This window comes from Pristis pectinata, chromosome 7 (assembly GCF_009764475.1).
Source record: "Pristis pectinata isolate sPriPec2 chromosome 7, sPriPec2.1.pri, whole genome shotgun sequence".
In the NCBI taxonomy this organism is placed as follows: domain Eukaryota; kingdom Metazoa; phylum Chordata; class Chondrichthyes; order Rhinopristiformes; family Pristidae; genus Pristis; species Pristis pectinata.
Genome location: NC_067411.1, coordinates 82,967,574 through 82,990,451, shown reverse-complemented (window position 1 = coordinate 82,990,451; position 22,878 = coordinate 82,967,574). Strand labels below are relative to the sequence as shown.

Below are 22,878 nucleotides of genomic sequence, written 5' to 3'. Positions count from 1 at the left end.
TTCAATATCTAGAAAGGAAGCCAAATTTTAACACTCAAATTTTCATATCATTGTTTGAACTTCCTGCCTTATGTTTGTACTTTTTTTCAGTGGTATATAATGTATGTAATTTGTACAAAATGGTGTTTTACATTCTTTTATTCAGTATAATGTTGAATATAAACAAGCATTGGGCACTCTGTCAAGGCTTTGCAGTAGCTGGTGCAACAGCCATACTTGAACAAGAGTCGAAGTAAACTATCCTTAACTTCAAAAAGGACAGCTTAAAAAGAGGAGAGTCAATAACTAGAATAGGTATCTTTATTTACAGAGCAGTCCAATAATGTACTAAAAAATAATTTTCAGTGCAGGGTGCTAGCTTTTACCCCGCCAGGTTTCATACTTCAAAAAAAAATTTGCTAATGTTTATTTGGAAATGCAAGAACTTGAGGACAAAAGAACTAGAAGTCAGAACAGGCCATTCAGCCCGTTATCCCTCTTCCATCATGAATATGATTATGTCTGATCTTTTTATCTCAGCACTACTTTCCTGAACTAATCCTATATCCCTTGATTCCCTAAATATCAAAAAAAATATTGATCTCCTCAGTCTCGAATATACTGAGCAACTGAGGGTCCAGAATTCAGAAAATACACGACCCTGTGCATGAATAAATTTTTTCTATTCTACTCTGAGTAGACAAAATGCGACCCCTGCTTCTAAATACCCAGCCAAGGAAAACATGAGCTCTACATCTGCCCTGTTAAGATCCACTAGTATTGTGTACTTTCAATGAGATCACCCCTTGCTCTTAGATGAAGAGAGTATAGTTCCAGTCTACTTAACCTCTCTTAACAAACCCACTGTCCTAAGAATCAATCTGGTGAATATTGAAATTAATCTATACTGAGCTTATCACTGAAAAAAAATTGAAAGAATACTGATTATACTGCAAAGCAAAATAAACTTAACTGGATTAATTGGACATCATGGTTAGCTTTGTTGGAAGATTATTAACATGTGCTACACAAAATATGGGGTTAGAAAACTCCTTTGAGATCAAGAAGGATTTTTTTAACTGAACATTCTGGTACAGCTTGAAACAGTATCCTAGCATAGAGAGGAGCCAAAAATAAAAACAGTAGGTATTGGAATTCTTAGCAGTTCAGACAGCATCTGTGGAGAGAGGACAAGTAACATTAACTCTGTTCTCTCTTCATAGATGCTGCCTGATCTGCTGAGTATTTCTAGCATCTTCAGGTTCTTATTTGGGATTTCAATTATATGTAGTAACGGCTGATATAATCAAGAAAATTGTGTAAGTACAGCCCTGCGGCCTGTTTCAGAAAATTATATTTTAAGGGTAGTTACCTAGCACTTCCCCCCAGGTTGCAGGCTTACAATTAAAGATTAGGCAAGTGTAGTGTGGCATTATGTATATTATAAGTGATGTTTCTGTTAAGGTGCTGTCAAAGTTGATTTTTTTTCCCCTTTTACGAAATGAGATGTGTATCTATTTGTCATCAACCTAGGTTGCAACAACATCATGTATCAGCTTGATTCACACACACTCCCTGTCACTGCACCTGTAGAACCATTCATCTTGAACAAGATTTAGTGAGCACAAGGTCATGATGCACATCTAGGATGGCCTTTGGTTGTGGTGTGCCATTGTGCCAAGTGACAGACACCTTAGTTTTGTAGGTCCATCAAGCAGACACTTCACAGATATGTTTGAGTGGATCACTCAGATCACCTCGGTTCCAAACACGAGAATATAAGTAAGCATTGAGGATGGATTCAACTCTGGAGATAAACAGGAAAATGGGAAAACCTTGTAAAAAGAAAAATGGTCTATCCTCAAAGGTTCTTGCCCAAGTCCTGTCAAAACATCTGTTTCCTGGTTTGAGGAGCAATATGGATGCTCAAGATGTCATATTGGGACATGTACTGGTGAACTTTTATGCAATTCCTGAAATCTGAATCACTGTCTGGAATGCATCATTTCTTTGCATCCCTGAGGCATCCCTGGCCTGGACTAGGTGCAAAACCCTTACGAGTTGTTTATACACAAAGGTAGCAGTCTCTTTCGTCTGGCAGCCCTCAAACCACAGCACATTTGACAGCATCTTGGAATGCCCTCCCAGGTCTGAGGTACTGAGGTGTTGACCTGCCAAGTGACCCTTTCCACTGGATGCTTGATAGTAAAAACTGTAAACCACAGCAGCCACATCTTTGCATCCCCCTTCAAAATGTATCACCAGTATAGTACCCGCAGTTCTTTGGCACTTTTAACCAAAAGAAAAGTCACTAGGCTCTTCACAGACTTCTAACAGAAATTCAAAGCCCCATCTTCCGTATTCATGACCATCTTCACAAAAAGAGATAAATTTGGTTGTTGTAACAACAGTAGGATGGAAGGCACCTCTTCCTCCTAATGGCCAAAGATCTACTAGAAATCAGTATGGATTCTATCTATCAAGAGGTACAATGGATGTGATCTTTATTGTGTGACAACCCCCAAGAAAAATACAAGGAGCAGCATCAAGAACTCTACATGGTTGTTTTCTGCCTTGTAATGTCTTCTTCCCTGACAACTGAGAGGGACTGTGGCAAACGTTTCTAAAATTTGGCTGCCCTTTAAAATTCATTAACGTTTTACATAGCCCACACTTAACTCCTGACACATGCACTCTGAGCTTGTCATGATAAGACATTACTTGGAGGACAGAAAAAAAATGCTTGAAAGATGCTTTAAAAGCCTTTTTTAATGTCTTCACTCACTCATGGTATTTGCTGCCCATGACTGATCAAAATTGGGATCTGGGATGGCACTGAGAACCGTGTGTCCATTTGCTGGGAATGTACAGACGATGATTGAATTTGGTGTAAGGAGTGCATTTCCTCCAAACTTGCCCGTACCCATCTATGAATGATTGACCCTTCATGCTTAATGAGGCCAACTTCTTGGTTCTAAGTTGTATTCAACAGTGACCTGAAAGGGAGAGAATGGAGTGAGAATGTTACTGTTTGTTTATATGAAATGCCTGCCCTGGTTGAATATCTGTAAGTTTGAGGTAGGAATAAGATTTGAAATGGTATCTGAGTGTGGTGTTTCATGCGTTGGCAGATAGAATTATTGCTGTTTCCAGTCATTAAATTTCTTATGACATTCTTACAGCAGCTGCTCTGTGCATCACTGTGGATACACCAACTTGCCATGAAGCTACAAGTTCTACAGGCGAGCACAATAACAAAAATAAAACTATTAAAACTGGAAGATGAGAATCCAATTGCCAGCAAGTAAACTGAAAAACTATGAACTAAAATAAAAACACAAAATGCTGAAAACACTCAACAGGTCGGGCAGCATCAGTAGAAAAAGAAGCGTAAAAGTTTCAGGTTTGGGACCCTACGTCAGAAGGGCTCTGATAAAAGTATTTTCTGTTTTTATTTCATCTGCAGTTTGTTTTTATTTTGAAACATGAACTAAAACTTGCTGAGTGACTGACTGCCTCTTTAGCTCCTACCATATAAACATATCCATTGTGGATACCCATTTAAGTGGATGGGTACCTGAAATGATAGAGTGAGGCCAGAAAGCAACACAAGAAACATTGATACTTGATGGTTTGGCCTTTCTGTTTAATTTGCACAAGAAGATTTGGCATTGTGTGTCCCTAAAAATACAGTTAATAATTAAACTGTTGCAAACAAGAGGTAAATTCTGATTGGGCATTAAATAAATACATTTTATTTTCAAAAACTATCTTGATCAATTTAGGAATTACTGTAATAGGATAAACAGGAAAAGAAGGGCAGAAAAAGACTATAATAGTCCAATCAAACCTGTCACATCCAAAAAATGGTACAATCTGGTACACCATTTCACACCAGAATCTTAATTTCTGGCACAGACAGAAAAAAACCTGCAACTAATTCAGGAAAAAATTAACAAATTTCACAATTATTTCCTCAGGCATTCAAATAAACATCACAGACCACACTGCCTCATGGTCTATGCATATTACATAGTATCACCAAACTGCCTTCTAAAATAATTCTAAACAAGTGGACATATTTTTGCTTGCTAATTTCCACATTAAGAATTTTGCTTATTCTTTGTCAAGTTTTCTTAGAATTTCACATTTTGCCTATGGATTTCCCTAATCTTACTAATTAGCTATCTAACTGGAGTTTTATCCTTTGTTTTTCCCACCAAGCCTACATTTTGCAAAGTAAATATTCTTAACTCTGAGTTTATATCAAATTTGCAATATATTCAGAGAGAGGAAAATTTACCTGTACACTTTACTCCAAGTGGGAGCCAGATCCCTTAAATTAAATACTGCAGATTTGATCAAGTCAAGTGTGACAGGAGCATGAAGCCATTTATGGAGAACTGGAAGGTAATGTTGAAGGATTATCAGGCCTTGCACTTATTCAAAGGATATGCAGCTTATGCAGCCTGCATGTACGAGAGCAGAGACTGCAGGGAGGAAAGAGGGAGCAGTTTCATTGGGATGGACTTCATGTGCATTGGCTGTCACCGTTATCCTAGTGAATTGAATAACTGGGGCTGTAAACAATGTTTCACGCTAATCTGTGGTTCTTATGAAGGGAATCAAAAGTGCAGGGTAGCAGAATGGAAATACTAACCAGGGTCTGTCAGGAAGAAACAAAGCATACAAGCATAAAAGTAAACCACCAATCAGAGTCGGAGCAAGGAAAAAAAGATGAAAGGCAACATTTGAAAGGTCTTTATCTGACTGCATGAGCATTTGAAACAAGTTAGAGGAATTAATGACACAAATCAAAATAAGTGGCTACAATCATCATTAACAGACATAGTTGCAAAGCCACCAAATCTGGGAATTAAATATTCTTGAATACTTAAAGTGCAATAGACAGCTAAGTGATCTCACATACAACAGATCCAGTTATAGCTCTGTATTCCGACTGTATTTAGTCATGAATGGTGATGGACAATTAAGCAGATCATGAGAGGAGGAGGCTCCAAGAACATCTCCATCCTCAGCCAGTATATGTGCTAAAGAAAAGGCTGAACCTTTCACTACAATCTTTAGCCAGAAGTGCAAAATAATCCATCTCAACTTCCTCCTGAGATGACCGCCATCGTTGAAGAGAGTCTCTAGCCAATTCAATTCACTTTACATGGTATCACAAAATGACTGAGATCAATGGATTCAGTAGCAGCAATGGGGCTAGACAACATCCCAACTGCAGTTCTGAAAACCTGCAGTCCAGAATTAGCTGTGCCTCAAGCCAAGCTGTTCTAGTACAGTTACAACCCTGATATCCACCTGACAATGTGGAATGTTGTCCAGGTATGTCCTGTTCATAAAAAAGCAAGACAAGTCCAATCTGAGTAATTATCTTCCAACCAGTGACTGCCCTCGACATCAAAGCAGCATTTGACCATGTGAAATCAAGGGGCATCAAAGGAAAAGCGCTTTAGTCATACCTTGCATAAAGGAAGTTGGTTGTGTTTGTCTGATGTCAATCATCCCAGCCTCAGGATATCACTACTGGAATTCCTCAGGACAGTGTCCTTGACCCAACTATCTTCAGCTGCTTTGTCAATGACCTTCATCATAAAGTCAGAAACGGGGATATGTGATTATTGTACAACAATCAATTTCACTTGCAGCTCCCCAGCAAATAAAGTAGTCCAATATTGCATGCACCAGGATGCAGGCAACATTCAGGCATGGGTTGGTAAGTGGCAAGAAAATGCCAGGCAGTGGTCACCTCCAACAAGAGAAAGTGTAACTACCTATCTTTGGCATACAGTGGTCAATGGCCCTTGCCAAGTCCCTCACCATCCACATTCTGTGGGTCTTCGGTGACTGAAAGCTCAACATAGTTGACTACAAATATATAATGCTTCAAGGTACAAAAAAAGGAAGGAAAAGTAGTTTAGCTATGGCTTGCAAGAGAAATTAAAAATAGCATGAGATTAAAGGAAAAGGCTTGTTATGGCCAAAAAGACTAGTAAACTTGGGGATCGAGAAAGTATAAGAATTCAGCAATAAATTCATCAGGCAGAAGATACAGAAGCTTGAGAGCACACACCACCAGACTCGAGGACAGCTTCTATTCCGCTGTTATCACACTCTTGAATGGACCTCTCGTATGCTAAAAGGTGAACTCTTGATTTCCCAACGTACCTTGTCATGACCCTTGTACTTTATTTGTTTACCCATACTGCATTTTCTCTAAAACTGCAACATTATATTCTGCATTCTGTCTTTTTACTACCTCGATGTACTTGTGTATGGCATGATCCATCTGGATGGCATGCAAACAAAAGCTTTTCACTGTATCTTGATACATGTGACAATAATAAACCAATACCAGTTAGGAATGGTAAAGCAGTGTTATAGGAGTAATCTAGAAGGGAACATGAAAGCAATGTATAGTTATGTAAGAAGTAAAAGATTAGCAAGTGTTAATGTGAGTCCCTAACAGACTCAGGACAGAGAAATTATATTACAATTAACACAATTATAATCTCCTTCTTCTGAAATCATGACTACTGGTTGTAGATAACCACACCAAGGGAAACATCCTTTCAGCACCACCATCAACAGGCCTCAGAATCTTACAGGTTTCATCTCTCATTCTTCTAAACTTTGATGAATACAGGTTCAGTCTTTCTTCATATGTCAACTCTTTATCACAAGAATCAACTTAGTAGACTTCCTTTGCCTTCAGTGCAAGCATATCCTTCCTTAGGCATGGAAACTAAAACTGTGTACGCATTACTCCAGGCGTGGTCTCACCAGCAACCTGAAGGCCAACGTTCCATTAAATTTCAGAATTAGTTGCTGTACTTTTGTGTTAATTTTTGTGTTTTATGTACCAGGAACCCCAGATCCCTTTTTATTGCAACATTTTGTAGTCTCACGATGCATTAAAATAATAATTTGCCTTTTCATTTTTCCTTCCAAAGTGAATAACATTTTTCACATTATACCCCATCTTCCAACTCGCTTAATCTCTCAATATATTTGTATCCTCACAACTTACTAACCCACGCTAACATTCCAAAATGTCAAATATCCCTGAATATTTGGGTCATTTTCTCGTGGTTCATTCCATTGGAGCAGCACAGTACCACTGACTTAAGTTTAATCTTACCATTCTGTCTGTGTGGAGTTTGCACATTCTCCCTGTGACTGTGTGAGTTTCCTCCGGGTGCTCCAGTTTCCTTCCCACGTGCCAAAAATGTGCTGATTGGCAGGTAAATTGCCCCTAGTGTGTAAATGAGTGGTAGAATTGGGGAATGGAGGTAGTTTAAGTGACAGACTGGGAGTAGATAAATCAGTGGACTGACAATATATGGATGGGACATGAGAGAGGAAAGAAAAATAAGTAGGAAACCGATAATGTTTTGATGAGGGTGATGTTGCTGGAATGTAGTAGTTAGGCAGTTGGAAAGTAGTAGGTGAATTAATGGTGCTAAAAGCTGGCAAGTCTCATGAACCTGATGGCCTGCAACCCAGGGTCTTAAAGGAAACATCTAAAGAGGCAGAGAATGTGTTGATTGTAATCTACCAAATTTCTCTTGATTTTGGAGAGGTCCCAGAGGATTAGGAAACATTAGTTTCCCACATTCATCTCTAAACCAGTATCATCCTCAATGTACCAAAATGAAAAAGCTGATTTCCCCCCACCTTCAAAATAGTACCATTGTCAACCTTAGGCAGCCAAGGACATAGTGCACTTAAGGGCTTGTTTCTGTGCTGTATGACCCTGACTCTATAGCTTGTAATTCATTGAACTGTTGAATAAATGAGCATGTGACTCATGTAACTTCATCTTTCTCCAATAACTGGTGGTAAATGCCATTGGGATCTTGCATATATTAGCATTTAAGCCTAGCTCTTTCTGCAAATCTTTGTTAGAGCAATTTTATGATATGTAAATTAATGGTTAATGACAGATTGGCAATAGTTTGATCTTAGTCTTTAGCTTTCATTTTTTTCAGTCGTGGAATTCTGCAGTTTTTGTTGTAAGAACTGTACAGTAGATTGGTAAAGTGACTCAGTCTTATGATTTTGTAACATGGTAATCATCACTAGGTTTTGCTTCAGGAAAATGTATTTTATGTACACATCCACAAAAATACCTTGAACCTAAGTTGGGACTTGCTTAAGAGTTAGCATGTATGGGCATTGTGCATTCTTGTGCATTTGAATCTTCTCATCTGTCAGCACTCTTTAATTAGCATGGTTTACACAATTTGTCTTTCTGCTAACTGTCTGCTTGACTAAATATTCTTGATGCTCTAAGATACTGTTCTCAGTTTTAAGTTACCGGAGGGATTCTTTGTAATCAGATTTAAAAGAACAGCTAGTACCTCATCCACAGAGTTCCTTTGATGCCTGTAGCCTGAAATACCAACATGTTCTTAACAAGCTATATTTTTTCTATTTTTCTATTGATTTATAATCTGCTTAAGGCATTGAAAGAGTTAAGCTGCAAAGCTGGTATGCTTTTATTATGTTTCAGTAGTTTGTCTAATTGGTCTATATTATGTCACATTCTAACTCTGTGTACTGAGAGGTTAATTTTACTTTGACTCATCTGCATGCCTGTTTTGGTAGAGCAGCAAAATAGTACTACTAATTGTCTTTGTGCCATGTGACAATTTTTATTTTATTAAATATATATAAACCTATGTAAACTGTAGAAATTAAAAAAAAACTTAAATTCTGTGTGAATCTGCAGATGTGTTTTGATAGCTGGAGAATGTTGATTGATGAGCTCCACATAGATTATAAATTCAAGCAGCAATGGTTTCAGGATATTTCCTTGTATGGCAGAAATATAAGGTCACTCAAAGCAACAATGGTTGAGCTGTAAAGGATTAAGCTTTCAGAAACTTTTCAGATTCCCATATTGTTGCATACCATTTGACTTTGTAATGGAATTCTGCTTCATTCTGAGTTTTTTTTCTGATTACTACTGTAATCAATTATTGTACAATAAAAACAATACTTGAAGTCAACTGCATTTCAAGCATTTCAAAAATTTATACAGAAAAGAACATTTCATACTATATTGGGTATCACGGTGTAAGTTTATATGTTCTCTAACTTGGTATTTTGGTGCTGTTAGATAGAAATTTGGTGGCAGCCGTTTTTCTAAGTTACTCCATGAATTTAAGAAATCAGTTTCCCTGGCCAAGGACCAAACTGGCATGTTTGATGAAAGAGAAAATCATCTTGTTCTGAGCACAATTGATGCACTGCCAGTTGAACTCAGTACTATGAATGGAACATGATTTTCATTTTAACCACTTCAAGAAATCAGTGGGATAATCGCCAGCGGAGTTTGACAGCAAGGGGGTAATTCACTCTGCTCCTTTTATCACTCCAGTACTGATGGGCATACACCCACCCTTAGATTGATTCGAGATTGAACTTTTCAATACTTTTTATTTGCAGTGTTGTGCAGTTGAAGACTTTGCTAGTTTTCTGTAGTACTGTGTGATAATAGCCATTTCCAGGTTTTCACGAAAATCTCCTGAAATTCAACTAGTGAGCATCAGAATCACAAGAGACTATGTAATTCCTGGTCCAACACTTCTTTTGGAACTTTGTGAGGGATCTTAGGCTACGTTGCCCTGAAGTACCCATTTTAGTCTTTGTAGTCATATATATTTTCTATATTTTCTGGTTTTATTTTAGATTTCCAGCATCTGCAGTTTTGTTCTTTTCAGTTCTTCCTGTCAGGTAAGTTGCATGTGTTGGGTGCTTCCACTCCACCTCCCTATCACTGCCTGAACTCCATCCCACCCCCACCATCGCTGCAGTCACCCATTTCCAAGAGTCTACCCTCCATGAAATGTCGCACCATCCGACCCAATGATCACCTAAGTTCAGGGCCTAACCACCAATCACACCTCCCCAAATTCCAGCGATGTCACCCTCACTGCCACCATCATGCAAACATTGGTGGTCTCCTGTTTATTTTTCTTCCCTTACTCACACCCCATCCAACTACCATCCAAATATCATCAGTCCTCTAATTTATTTATTCCCAACCTGCCACTTTACTAGCATAGGTGGAAATCTAGATTACAACATTTTTCCCTCTCCTGAGACCAACTACAGTTATGTTTTGTTTTGACAAGCCAGGTGTCCAACACACATTGAAACAGAAGAATATGCTAAAGAATCTCCAAGGAAACCATATATGTACACACAGTTACTCTGCTCCATTTTCTACCGGGGGTCCAGCTAATTTATGTGTCTTGGATATGACACTATCAAGTTATCGGTAATATTGTTTGCAAACAAACTCAGCTTTGAAAATGTCTGTTAATTAGACGATTGATGTTCACATTTAGTTTGTACCAGTTAGCAAGCAGTTAACAGAAAACCCTGCAAACTATAATGTATGCAGCATAATGCATGAAAAGTGAGTGCATCACCAGCATCAATCTAAATAGTACCCATCCTTACCCTAATGCTTCAACTAATCAAAAACTTCTTGTAGGTTGTGGAGGGAAATCTGGTACAACTCCCCAGGAATACGCTGAGAAAGCATATACTATAAAACACAGCAGTAATTGTGGCTGATTTGCCAATATTAATCATGATACACTCATATTAGATGCCACAATAAATCAAGAACCATGGACCTACTTTACTATATTCCCAACTCTATAAGGTGTCAGCAACGGGATTTCTTCACGGAAGGACAGGGTTCAGGTAAAAAGGTGAAATTTGGTGAAGGACGTGCTGGTGAAGAGAAGGATGAAGAATTGTGACACGTTGCATTTTCACATCTAAACGCCAAATACATAAAGGCAATTAATTTTATCGTTTATCAGTATTACTGGCACATCAAGCAACTGAAGTTAAAGGGAAAACGAGCTTTGGAACACTTTAAAACAATAATACAAAGTGAGTCAGTATAAAAAGGTTCAAGTTCTGTGATCCCAGAGTGAAATACTTCAAATAGATTTCACAGGTGGCTTTCATGCTGCATTCCTAAGGACCAGAGGCAAAAAGGTGCAGGTTGATGTATTCATGTCATCAACTTTTAATGCTGAAACAGATTAAGCATTACAAGGCCCATCTGGTTGTTTGCCAAAATGAGAGATTTTTGCAATTGTCCAAATGACAGATCACTGCCAGGACCTCAGAATCTGGTACAGATACTCTCGTAGAAGTGCAAGATGAATATATCAGAGCATGTCCAAAATAATGATTAGCTAGGAAAGATTTGAGTATGTATATTGCCTTATGTGTCTTTATCACAATATTTGCATAGCATTTTTGTCCATGAACAAGACAGATCAGTTTGTTTATGTCTCTCAGAACAGCCACGTGGTAGATGCTCAGTACTATCAAACAGCTAAGGCTTAGTCAATTATAAGAAAACACAGTTACAAACCATTTAGATTTTACTGTCCTCAAGTTCAAAGTTTGAACTAAGCCTTGGACTGGTTAACCTTACTCTGGGATCAGATAGTTCCTGTACAAGAAGATGGTAGAGGAATCTAAAACTAAAGGCAAAAGTTTCAGGTAAGGAGTAAGAAGCGCAGAGGGGATCTGAAGAGGATTTTTTTTCCTGCGGAGAGTGGTGTCAATCTGGAATGCACTGCATGGGGAGTTGGTGAAGTCAGGTACACTCATAACATTTAAGAAATATTTAGATGAGTGCTTAGGCATAGAAGTCTACAGGCCAAGTGCTGGTCAATGGGATTGGGGAGTACCTGATGATCTGCATGGTCATGGTGGGCTAAAGTGTCCATTTCTGAGTGATAGGACTATTAAGAAGTATTATGGTTCTTAGCAACCAGTTATTTAACAATTCAAGACCTGATTGCAGTAGCTATTTTTCTGTCTGCTGGTGCCTAATATTTTGTTTGATCACTTCAGTTGATTCTGCACTGCTAATAGCAATCCTATCCCAATTAGTAGACAATGTCTGATCCTTGGTCCTGAATTGTATAATACCTCAAAACCATGTATTCATTTCTTTATAACAAAGATTTGAATGCACTGTCAGAAAGGGTGCTGGTGGAAGATTCACTGATAAGTTTCCAAAAAGAATTAGATAAGAAATTGAAGAGCACAACATCCATTGCAATGGAAAATTGACAGGAGGATGGGCATAATTGGACAGCTCTTCCAAAGATCTGGAATGTTTGCAATGGGATAAGTACATGTTTTCTCTAATGTGTTATGATACTTTGATATAGTAGTGGATAGTTAGAGAATCTACTTGAGTAACCTTGAGACAAATGGACAATAAAGCTGTCTGACTGAACTTTGAGATGGTAGAATTAAAGGCTCAACTAAAATCATAATGCATAGGGAGACTGTATGTAGTAGTTGAACAACACGGCGTTGCCTTCTAAATCAAAGACCATTCTTTCATTGTGATTTATAAGGTACTAAGGGTTTCCAGGTGTCTGCATTGTGAGGTAACAATTCAACACGTAGATAGATAGATTAGATAGAGATCTTCCATCTTGAACAAAAGTCTGTGCTGCATAATAAGATATTCCAACAACATTTCCAAGACATCTATCAATCTGCTTCCAATTGACATCATTAACCTGTCATGCAAACTATCCTTCCCAAAATTGTTAAACAGAACCTCCCAATTTGACTGAAACAGACGAATTGTACCTTTGTCAGGTCATCTGCCATGAAGATTAATCTAAAAGGCATCAGGCAGGATTTTCCTTCCCTAAATTTGTGCCACAATTGTACATACACATTATATATGTAAATCAGAAAACTGGATATCTTGCCTGATTGTGCTGTCATTATCCTTTGTGCTTTCTGTAAAACATGCTTCCCCCAGCTATGCCTCCTTCCAGATTTGGCTATTTGGTATATGAAAGATAGAGTTCATTGAGAGATGGAAAGTACAGCTGATTATTAGGTTACATAATTAAACTAATGGAATATACATTGTATCTAGTTATTAATGAATACCTTGAAACATTTTATTATTATTATTAACTTGAAAAGTGCTTTAAAAATATATGGAATAATTTGTTGGATTTCCATCAGTCATGCCATTTATTACCCAGGGAACCCCTGTAACTGTATTAGGCTGGTAATCTAATGTATTTGGTCAACAACATTTTGGTTTTTTTTCCATCAACTGATCACGTTTTCTATATTATCTTTTTGTTTATTCAGCACTCTTTCAGAATCAGATTTATTATCACTGACAAATGTCGTGAAAGTTGTTGTTTTGCAGCAGCAGTACAGTGCAAGACATAAAGATTACTATAAGTTACATAAATAAATCGTGCAAAAGATAAATAACAAGGTAGTGTTCATGGGTTCATGGACCATTCAGAAATCTGATGGCAGAGAGAAAGAAGTTGTTCTTAAAACGTTGAGTGTGAGTCTTCAAGCTCCTGTATCTCCTCCCCAATGGTAGTAACGTAAAGAGGGCATGTCCCGGATGGTGAGGGTCCTTAACGATGGATGAATCTTATGAACATTCCTGTATTATTTCTTGTAAGCAACTAAGCTATTCAACGTTAATCTTTCTCCATATTTTAAAGGTCATTGTTGCACAACTCCTTATCTACTGCAATGGTATTCAGATGTAAGGTGAAAGAGTCATTAAGGGTTACATGAAAATACAGCACCTGGATGGTGCTTTGCTCTGATGTTAATTGTTGAGGTCAATTCTCTAGATTCTTTTAACCTCTTACCAACATCATGTTTCTTTGTACCCATGTCTAACTATAAATCTATGCACTCTCCCTAAGATTCACACAAAGTATCATCACAAATTAGACTGTATGACGGGGTTCCACGTATCACTTTGGCTTTTCATTCTCATGTCCATGGTAATTAAAGCCAATAAGACTGTTTGTGGTTTCTTATTATGTTATGAGTTAGTATTTTTCAGTTAAAGTCAGCAAAGTCGTGACAAAACAGTTTAAAAGATGAAGGATAAAGGGGGGAGTTTATGCTTGGGGTCAGAGGATGTGGGCAAGGTACTAAATGAGTACTTAATGTTGGCATTCACCAAGGAGAAGGACATGGAGGATAGTGAGAGCAGTGTGGGGCATGCTACTGTACTAGGGCATTTTGAGATCAAGAAGGAGATGGTTCTGAGTCTTTTGAAGAGCATTAAGGTGGATGTCCCCAGGGCCTGATAGAATATATCCCAGGTTATTGAAAGATGGAAGAGAGGAGATTGCTGGGGCATTAATGAAGATCTTTGTATCTTCACTAGTAACAGGCGAGGCCTCAGAGGACTGGAGAGTAGACAATGTTGTTGCTTTGTTCAAGAAGGGAAATAGAGATTATCTAGGAAATTATAGGCCGGTGAACCTCGCGTCATTGGTAGGGAAGATATTGGAGGGGATTCTTAGGGATAGGACTTGCATACATTTTGGAAAAACATGGCCAGATTAGGGGCAGTCAGTTTGGCTTTGTGCAGGGCAGGTCATGTCTCACAAACTTGATTTTTTTGAGGAGGATGAAGATGATGATGAGAGGAGAGCAGTGGATGTTGGCTACGTGGACTTCAGTAAGGCATTTGACAAGGTCCTTCATGATAGGCTGATCCAAAAGGTTAAGATGCATGGGATCCACGGTGATTTAATAGTTTGGATTCAGAATTGGCTTATCCATAGAAGAGGGTAGTGGTGGAAGGGTGTAATTCTGGCTAGAGGTTCGTGACCAGTGGTGTTCCAGAGAGATTGATGCTAAGGCATCTGTTGTTTGTGGTGTGTATTTATATATATAAATTACTTGGATGAAAATGTAGATGGGTGGGTTAGTAAGTTTGTACATGACGCAAAGATTGGTGAAGTTGTGGACAGTGTAGAAAGTTATCAAAGGATAGAGATCAGTTGCAGATATGGGCAAAGAAATATTAAATGGAGTTTAGTCCAAGCTAGTTTGAGGTGTTGCACTTTTGGAAGTCAAATGTAAGGGGAAAGTATACAGTTAATGGCAGGACCCTGAACAGCATTGATATACAGAGAGATCTTGGGGTCCAAATCCATAGTTCCCTGAAAGTAGCAACAGAAATAGATAGCATAGTAAAGAAGTCGTATGACATGTGTGCCTTCATTGGTTTGGGCATTTGAGTATAAGAGTAAGGAAATTGTGTTGCAGCTGTATAAAATTTAGGTTAGGCCACACTTGGAGTATTGTGTGTAATTCTGGTTGCACCATTGCAGGAAGGATGTGGAGGCTTTGGGAAGGTAAAGGAAGAGGTTCACTAGGAAGCTGCCTAGATTAGAGGTTATGAGCTATAAGGAGAGGTTGTACAAACTTGGGTTGTTTTCTCTGGTGTGTTAGAGGCTGAGGGGTGTCCAAATAGAAGTTTAAAAAAAACTATGGGAGACATAGACGGGATTGATGGTCAGAATCATTTTCCCAGGGTAGAAACATCAAATACTAGAGGACATGCCTTTAAGGTGAGAGGGGGAATGTTTAAAGGAGATGTGCAGGGCAAGTTCTTTCACATGGAGTGGCAGGTGGCTGGAACAGGCTGCTAGGGACAGTGGTGGAAGCAGATACGATGGTGGTGTTTAAGACGCTTTTAGATAGGCACATGAATGTACAGGGAATGGAGGGATATGGATCACGTGCAAGCAGAAGAGATTTAGTTTAAGTATGGCTTTGTGTTTGGCGCAGACATGGTGGACTGAAGGGGCCTGTTCCTGTGCTGTACTGTTCTGTGTTCTATAATTAACTATATAATGGCATCATTGTGGAGGCTGGGTTTTTTTAATCTAAAAAATTCATTTACTGTAAATACACATTAGCCATAATGCATGAGGGTGCATGGGGAATAGATTTGATGCTGATATTTAAGGATTCAGGAATTCCAAGACTAACCAAGGTTAATGGCAGGACTCTTTAGCAGTGTGGAGGAACAGGGGTCTTGGGGTCATGTCCATAGATCCCTCAAAGTTGCTGCGAAGGTCGATAGGGTTGTTAAGAAGGCGTATGGAGTGTTGGCCTTCATTAGTCAGGATATTGAGTTCAACTGCCGCGAGGTGATGCTGCAGCTCTATAGAATTCTGGTTAGACCACACTGGGAGTATTGTGTTCAGTTCTGGTTGCCTCATTACAGGAAGGATGTGGAAGCTTTAGAGAGGGTGCAGAGGAGGTTTACCAGGATATTGCCTGGATTGGAGAGTATGTCTTACGACGATTGGTTGAGTGAGCTGGGGCTTTTCTCTTTGGCGAGGAGGAGGATGAGAGGTGACTTGACAGAGTTGTACAAGATGATAAGAGGCATAGATTGAGTGGACAGTCAGAGACGTTTTCCCAGGGCGACAATGGCTAACATGAGGGGACATCATTTTAAGGTGATTGGAGGAAGGTGTAAGGGGGATGTGAGGGGTAAGTTTTTTACACAGAGAGTGGTGGGTGCTTGGAATGCACTGCCTGCAGAGGTTGTGGGGGAAGATACATTAGGGACATTTAAGAGACTCTTAAGACACATGAATAACAGAGAAATGGGGAGCAATGTGGGAGAGAAGGTAGGATAAAATATCGGCACAACATTGTGGGCCGAAAGGCCTGTACTGTGCTGTAGTGTTCTTTGTTCTAACCCTAAATATCAACGTGACTAAAGTCTGCTAACTCAGCCTATCCCAAAAACTGAATTTTGTATCTTTATCAACTTAGCCATGAGGGCATAAATACAAAAGAGAACTTCACGGGCTGGTTATTCTGTGGAAAGTAGCACACCTCCTAACAAGCCAAGGCCTTTCCACCATCTGTTGACCACATCAGAAGCTAGATGGAAAACCCTCCACTTGCCTTGATGAATACAGAATTCCAACAATGCCCAAGAAGTTTGACACCATCCAAGACAAAGTCAACACTGCCTAATTGTTTATTCCCACCAACAAAATACACTGCTGTTACTCACCTAGGCTACTCTGACAACACCTCACAAACCCACAACTTCAAACGCCAAGGGCAGCATGGGAAGCCACGTGGGGGCTCCCCTTCAAGTTGCAGACTAGTCTAATCTTGAAATATATTGTTCCTATTTCATCACAGTTTCTAAATCCTGGAGCTCACTATTAAACAGTATGGGAGTCACCAGAAGGATTGCAGTGGTTCAAGAAGGTGGCTCTTCAGGATTTTCTTGAGCATTTTAGGGATGGCAGTAAATGTTGGTCTTGCCACCAATACCCACTTCCTGGAAAAATTACAAAAAATCTGTTCATTCTATTTATTCCTCTCTCTCTCTCTCTCTCGTCTCTCTCTCTCTCTCTCTCTCTCTCTCTCTCTCTCTCTCTCTCTCTCTCTCTCTCTCTCCCTCTCCCTCTCCCTCTCCCTCTCCCTCTCCCTCTCCCTCTCTCTCTCCCTCTCTCCCTCTCTCCCTCTCTCCCTCTCTCCCTCTCTCCCTCTCTCTCTCTCTCTGTCTAACATTGCAATCTTTTTGCAAATAGCAGCTTGGATTTGAACTGTTGTCTAATTACAGGGAATGCAGAACTGAAATAGCCCTCTGCCAGATTTCCAGGTTTCTGGGCAGTAACTATTCATTGGCAAGCAGCTCTGCTCTCTGCAATCTGTTCCCTTCTGGTAGCTTTCACTAGACTGAGAGAATAGTGATCATATTTGACATAGAGCTGTCTTGTTGACTCTGGTTTTTGGCTGGCTTCTTCTGTTGGGAGAGAGACATTCTATTTCATGCCAATTGGAAGAAGCTGCTCAATTGAGTGGTAACATCTGATATTCAGCACTGCTGTTGAATTGCAAAGATTAGGAATCAAAGGTTTGGGAAAAGCATTTCGGACTGTGTTGGGAGAAAGGTAATCCCTTCAGATTCTGTTCCTGCATTACACAGGAATACTGTTGGGTGGTTAAAAGAGTTACCTTTATTGGATAAAATTGTTGAATCGTTCAGTTGGAGCACATTCTATGGTTTTATATATTACCTAACTCTGGTTGTAAACTCAAAGGATAGAGATGACTGTATGGAACACCTTTAAAAATAAAACCTTGGTAAATATCGGTAAGCAATTGCAGTAAATTTCTGATAATTCAGCAGCTTCAGAACTTCGGTGCTTGACTGGCAGATTTTCCACACTATTGGATGTTACTCCTATTAATACTCTAACTCTCTTTTAATTCACTTTTTTGTTAGTAGTCTCATAAAATTTTCATTGAATAAGGTGAATTTAAAAACGAATACAGGAAGTAAATTCCAGTGAGTTCAAAAGGAACGCAGGAATAGGGCCCCTCTGTTTAAAAGGAGTGCAGGAACAGCATCCTGGCAAATTTATAAGGAATGCTGGAAACAGGGCCCTGTGGAATTTATAAGGAGGACTGGAAACCGGACCCTAGAGAGTTTAGGGAGCATGGGAATGGGGTTGCAGTGAGTTGAAAGGGCATGCACAAAGCAGCACCTGGCAAGCCAGCTGCTGAACAATCGGAATTTCTGAACAATTTGATGGCAGATTATTGGAGTTTTATTGCACACAGCTTTATACTTGGTTACAGACTAGTCTACTGAGATTGCAGTTAACAATTTGATACATGAAAGCTATTGATACCAGAGGCTTGATTATAATTCCTTTTTGTTTTTATGGATGGCTGATTTGATGTCTAAACACTTTGATGAAAATATTTGTAGGAATATTGATCCCATAATCAAGTAACAATAAATAGAACAGTAGACCTCCTTGGACTTTGCTAATGTGACATTGGAAAAAAAACATACTATACAGGCAGAAGTATCATATCAAGGAATTCAAAATGCAATATTCTATTGCTTTGGTAGAGCTACACTTCAAATGGCCTAAGTCTGGCGAATGACTGATCTTCTGTAGTGTTTGTAAGTCACAATTGCTAATCGCTTTAAATAGGACATATGCCATTGGTGGAAAAACACTGATTTGTGGAAGTTGTTGCTAACTTGTTAAAGTCAAAAGAAAACTCAAAGGCAATACTACCATTTTCTCTTTTAATGCTTCTTTTTGATATTAAATGTAAAGTAAATGAGGGCAGTGAGAGAGGAGGTGCTGTAAAAATTATCTGTGTAGTGCATGTTTGTTGAGCTCTATGAGCACCAAATTGGTTCCAATCTAGCTTCCAATGCATGGGGCATATTTGTAGCAAGAGATATTCCAGTAGGTAAAGATGCTCATATGTATGACACTATCAACTAACAGAAATGTGCAGAATAGATAGACTGATGTACTACCATATGCAATGCCCACTTAGATACTACGAAAACCAAATCAGACCTCAATGACACACATTAACATCATGTGGTAACCTGTTTTAAGAAACTAGCATTTTGTTTCCAAAGGTTCCCTCACATCAGATATTTAAAGGGTTCACTGCAAAGCTTCACCAAAACCTATTCCTCCTGGACATGGGTCCTTTGGCTACCATTACCATTGCATCGTTAAGAATCCTATAACCCTTGCAACACCATGTGCTTATGTCTTAGTGCAGCAAAAAGGGAGAATGAGAAGAGCACATATACAGTTGGGCAAAAGTACATATTCGCATTGTCTATTGGTTTCTGCCAAGGGGCAATGAATTGAATTCATCTCTCCTAGATTATAGAGCATCTCTGACCTCCAAAATATAACAATCTGCTGTAAGCATCCAAAGGAGGGGTGTGAACTGACCTCGTTAAGAGGCCCTGTCACCAAGGATCCTTGAGAGGCATTTATCCTGCACAACACCTCAGTGAAGTGAATTACACTTTCAGTTAATCGTTCCAAATAAAAAACATAGAATGTACTTCAGCGATAATTTCAGCCAAAGAATAGGAGCTGAGTTACTTAGCTTGCCTGTTTTAGAGATCCATATGTTGTGGCCGGTATATCAGAAGTGATTAGAAGTTCAATACTGGAAATGTTGGCCGGGGAGAGAACCCTGAACTTTTTTTTTACCCTTTTAAATGGATTTGGAGGATTTTGCTGAGATAATGCTGGTGCTACCTCTCCACTGTTTTGAAATGTCTGTTTCAGGTAGGCCATATCTCCAAAGTGTACATGAGGGATAGGGATCACTGCTGCCGCAGTAGACCATATTTTAGTACAGAGGTTGAGGTTTTGTCTACAAATATGCTTTTCCTCAGTTGGCTCTAAGATGTGCTGGTGCACTAGAGGCAGTGATGAATTTTGTCATTAATGTCTACCTGTGCGAAAAGGTGACTCCTGAGATAAAGTGATCTGAATTTTCCAAGGGCTCATCACAGGACCTTTATTGTTGGGGGCAGGTGTTGCACAATTGGAGGGGGTTTGTAGAGGATCTTTGTTTTATATTTCTTTCATACAAGGCCTATTCTTTTGAACACTTCAGTGAACAAGTCAACAATGATTTGCAGCTTGTCCGTCATGTGTATCTATTTGTATATGTTTATATCTGCATATTGCAGTTCATAGACTGAGTTTGTGGTGATCTTGGTTTAAGGTCATGGTGGCCATTAACTTCAACTCTTCTTGCTCTTTCCACGCTGGAGCAGAGGGTTTGCATCACATTTCTCAGTTGGCATCATACTTTTGCATCAGGGAGGCCACCGATATTCCATAATCAAAGAGAGCAGAATTCTTCTTGATTTTTATTAGCACGATCATCAGCCACAGGTGCACATGGTGCTGCAAGGATTATAGAATTCCTAATGATGCATGGTGGCACTACCTGCACCCATGTTGATTTATGGATGCCACATGGGATTTTGGATAGACCACAGTGTCAAGGCTCATGTTTCCTCATGGTCACTGTTCAACATCCAGGATGCTTGTATGTGGCATTTATTCTTCAGTCTACTGAACCCTGCATATTTGACTCGGTATACAGAAGGGTGGCTGCTTGGAGGCTAGGGCTAACCTCTTATCATATGGTTCATGACTCTGGATCACAACCCACATGGACAGAACAAAAATCATGCTGCCACCCGCAACTTGATATACCCAGGAAATTCTTGCATTATATGGCTGGGTGGTTCAAAAGATTTGTTATGAGGCTACATACAAAAGATCACAATAATATGAGCCAGCCCACATCAACAGCTTTTGCACAGGAGAATAGAGAGGAGATGATGAAGAGAACGCAACATAGGAAGCCACTTTTTAACAGGACAGTCAGGCAACAATTTTTCAGTCTGTGCTTTTAATGAACACAATTCCAATTCTCAATAACAATTCAGTCCCAGAAAGTTCAGTAAATATGATTTGCTAAAATATCATACTTGTGTATTTGAATTTAAGTTAAGATGTGGTAAAATATCTACAAATAATGTTCAATACATCAAATATTTCCACAATCAGTGGTTAGATTCTAATTAGTTATGCATTTTATAATTGTATGAATACAACTTGAATGTTAATAAATAAACTGGCTGCAGATATTACAGGATTGGGTGCTTGTGTCATTCTGTCTATATTTTGGTCCAATGAAACTGTAAGGAAACTCCACCATAAATATAAATTGCTGTAATGTAGCACATATAAGACACTGGCCTAAACTGCCTCTTAATTAAGTGTGTGAAAAAGTTGACATTGGAATAGGAAGGAAGAAATAGGAAGGGTAAGCAAAGATTTAAGAGAATCTGTTTTGAATTAGACTTTAAAGCTGAAAATGACCATACTATTACAGCTGAAGGACGATGGATGGTATGTTTAAATTGTGTTTTCACTTCATTGTCCTTTCACTGCAATGCATTTTTGTCAGTTGGCTCAACTAATACAAAATGTCAAAGAATTCTGGGAGGCTGTGTGTTTGTTTAATAAATGCTTGATTGGAGCCTCCTCATTTGATTTGGAAACCTTGGAGCAAAATTAGAATTTCTAATTTCATATTTAATTGTAATTTTACCAAATTAATATTTACAATATAACTTTGTTTGCTTTTTGACATGGTCTCTATTTTGAAATAGAAGCTCCAAGAATAATATTAATACATAACTGGATAGGCATGCTTAAGCCTACAAAGCCTGTTTCTTTTTAGCCATTAGAAAGGTTCTTGGAATTTGGCCTGGTAATGTTCTTGATATTGAAGTATAAGCTGTTACATTTAATAGCTATAGTGAATGTTCAGACAGAAAAAATTCAGACAAGTTTGCATTCTTCAAACTTCTCCAAGTTATTATAAAATTGCAGATATTAACCAGCTCGTCTTTCATTTCTAGATTGTTAAATTGAGAAAAGATGTAAAGAAAGCAAGAGTCTTAATCATCCGGAAATTATCGAGAAACATCGCCCAGCTGAAAACAAAAAAGTTGGTAACTAAAGAGTACCTTTTATTTCAAACTCAATGTCCCAGATATTTGCAGGGAGACTGGGAGGGTGCATAAAGTGCAATAATAATGGGGGTAGTCAGCAAGGTCAAGAATGTGGAGGCTGTGTCAAATGTAAGCGAAACATAATATTATGAAGTTTTTCATCCATTTTCCATAGGGCAGTTGGCCAAATTGACAGGTGAGCTTGTTGTCCAGCAGGAAAACCAGTAGCAGAAAACCCTTGATGCTCATGGGAATTGGGAGTGGGTCATCAAGCAGGAACATGGTGGAGGATTTGATGCTAATTTCGGATTGGAGTGAGATACAAGTCAACATTAATGAGTTCTGTCTCTGCTCAAGATGGGAGAGAGAGGCTGGGTTCGGCAGAGAGGAAGCCAAGCAGTTTGTGAGAGATGAGGAAAGCGTTGCTGCTCTTTGCCAGCCAGGTGTGCTGAAGGAAAGCTTCTTTACTTGGCTGTTTCTATCTCTGTTTTTTTCCCAGGGTTCCCCAGGGTCAGGAAAACTTGCAGGCAACAGTTAACTTTACATCAGGCTTTGAAAGGCATTTTGCAAGTCTGATTTAGATATGGTAATGAAATGTCACACTGTGAGTGCTTCCTGCTGCCATAAAAGTACCATCAAGGGAGCACATGTCAAGT

The 22,878-nt window shown here is 39.0% G+C and overlaps 1 protein-coding gene across 2 annotated transcripts in view; it reads left to right on the top strand.

Moving 5' to 3' along the window:
• The window catches only part of srfbp1 (serum response factor binding protein 1), a 146,338-nt gene that overhangs the window by 32,078 nt on the left and 91,382 nt on the right, over positions 1–22,878 (top strand). Inside the window, exon 2 of one of the 2 annotated variants that reach the window (XM_052019875.1) lies at positions 22,130–22,218. The exons of the other annotated variant lie outside the window; for it this stretch is intronic. Within the exon in view, the coding sequence (XP_051875835.1) occupies positions 22,130–22,218 (89 nt within the window). The remainder of the gene's footprint in view (positions 1–22,129; positions 22,219–22,878) is intronic. 2 annotated transcript variants of the gene reach the window in all.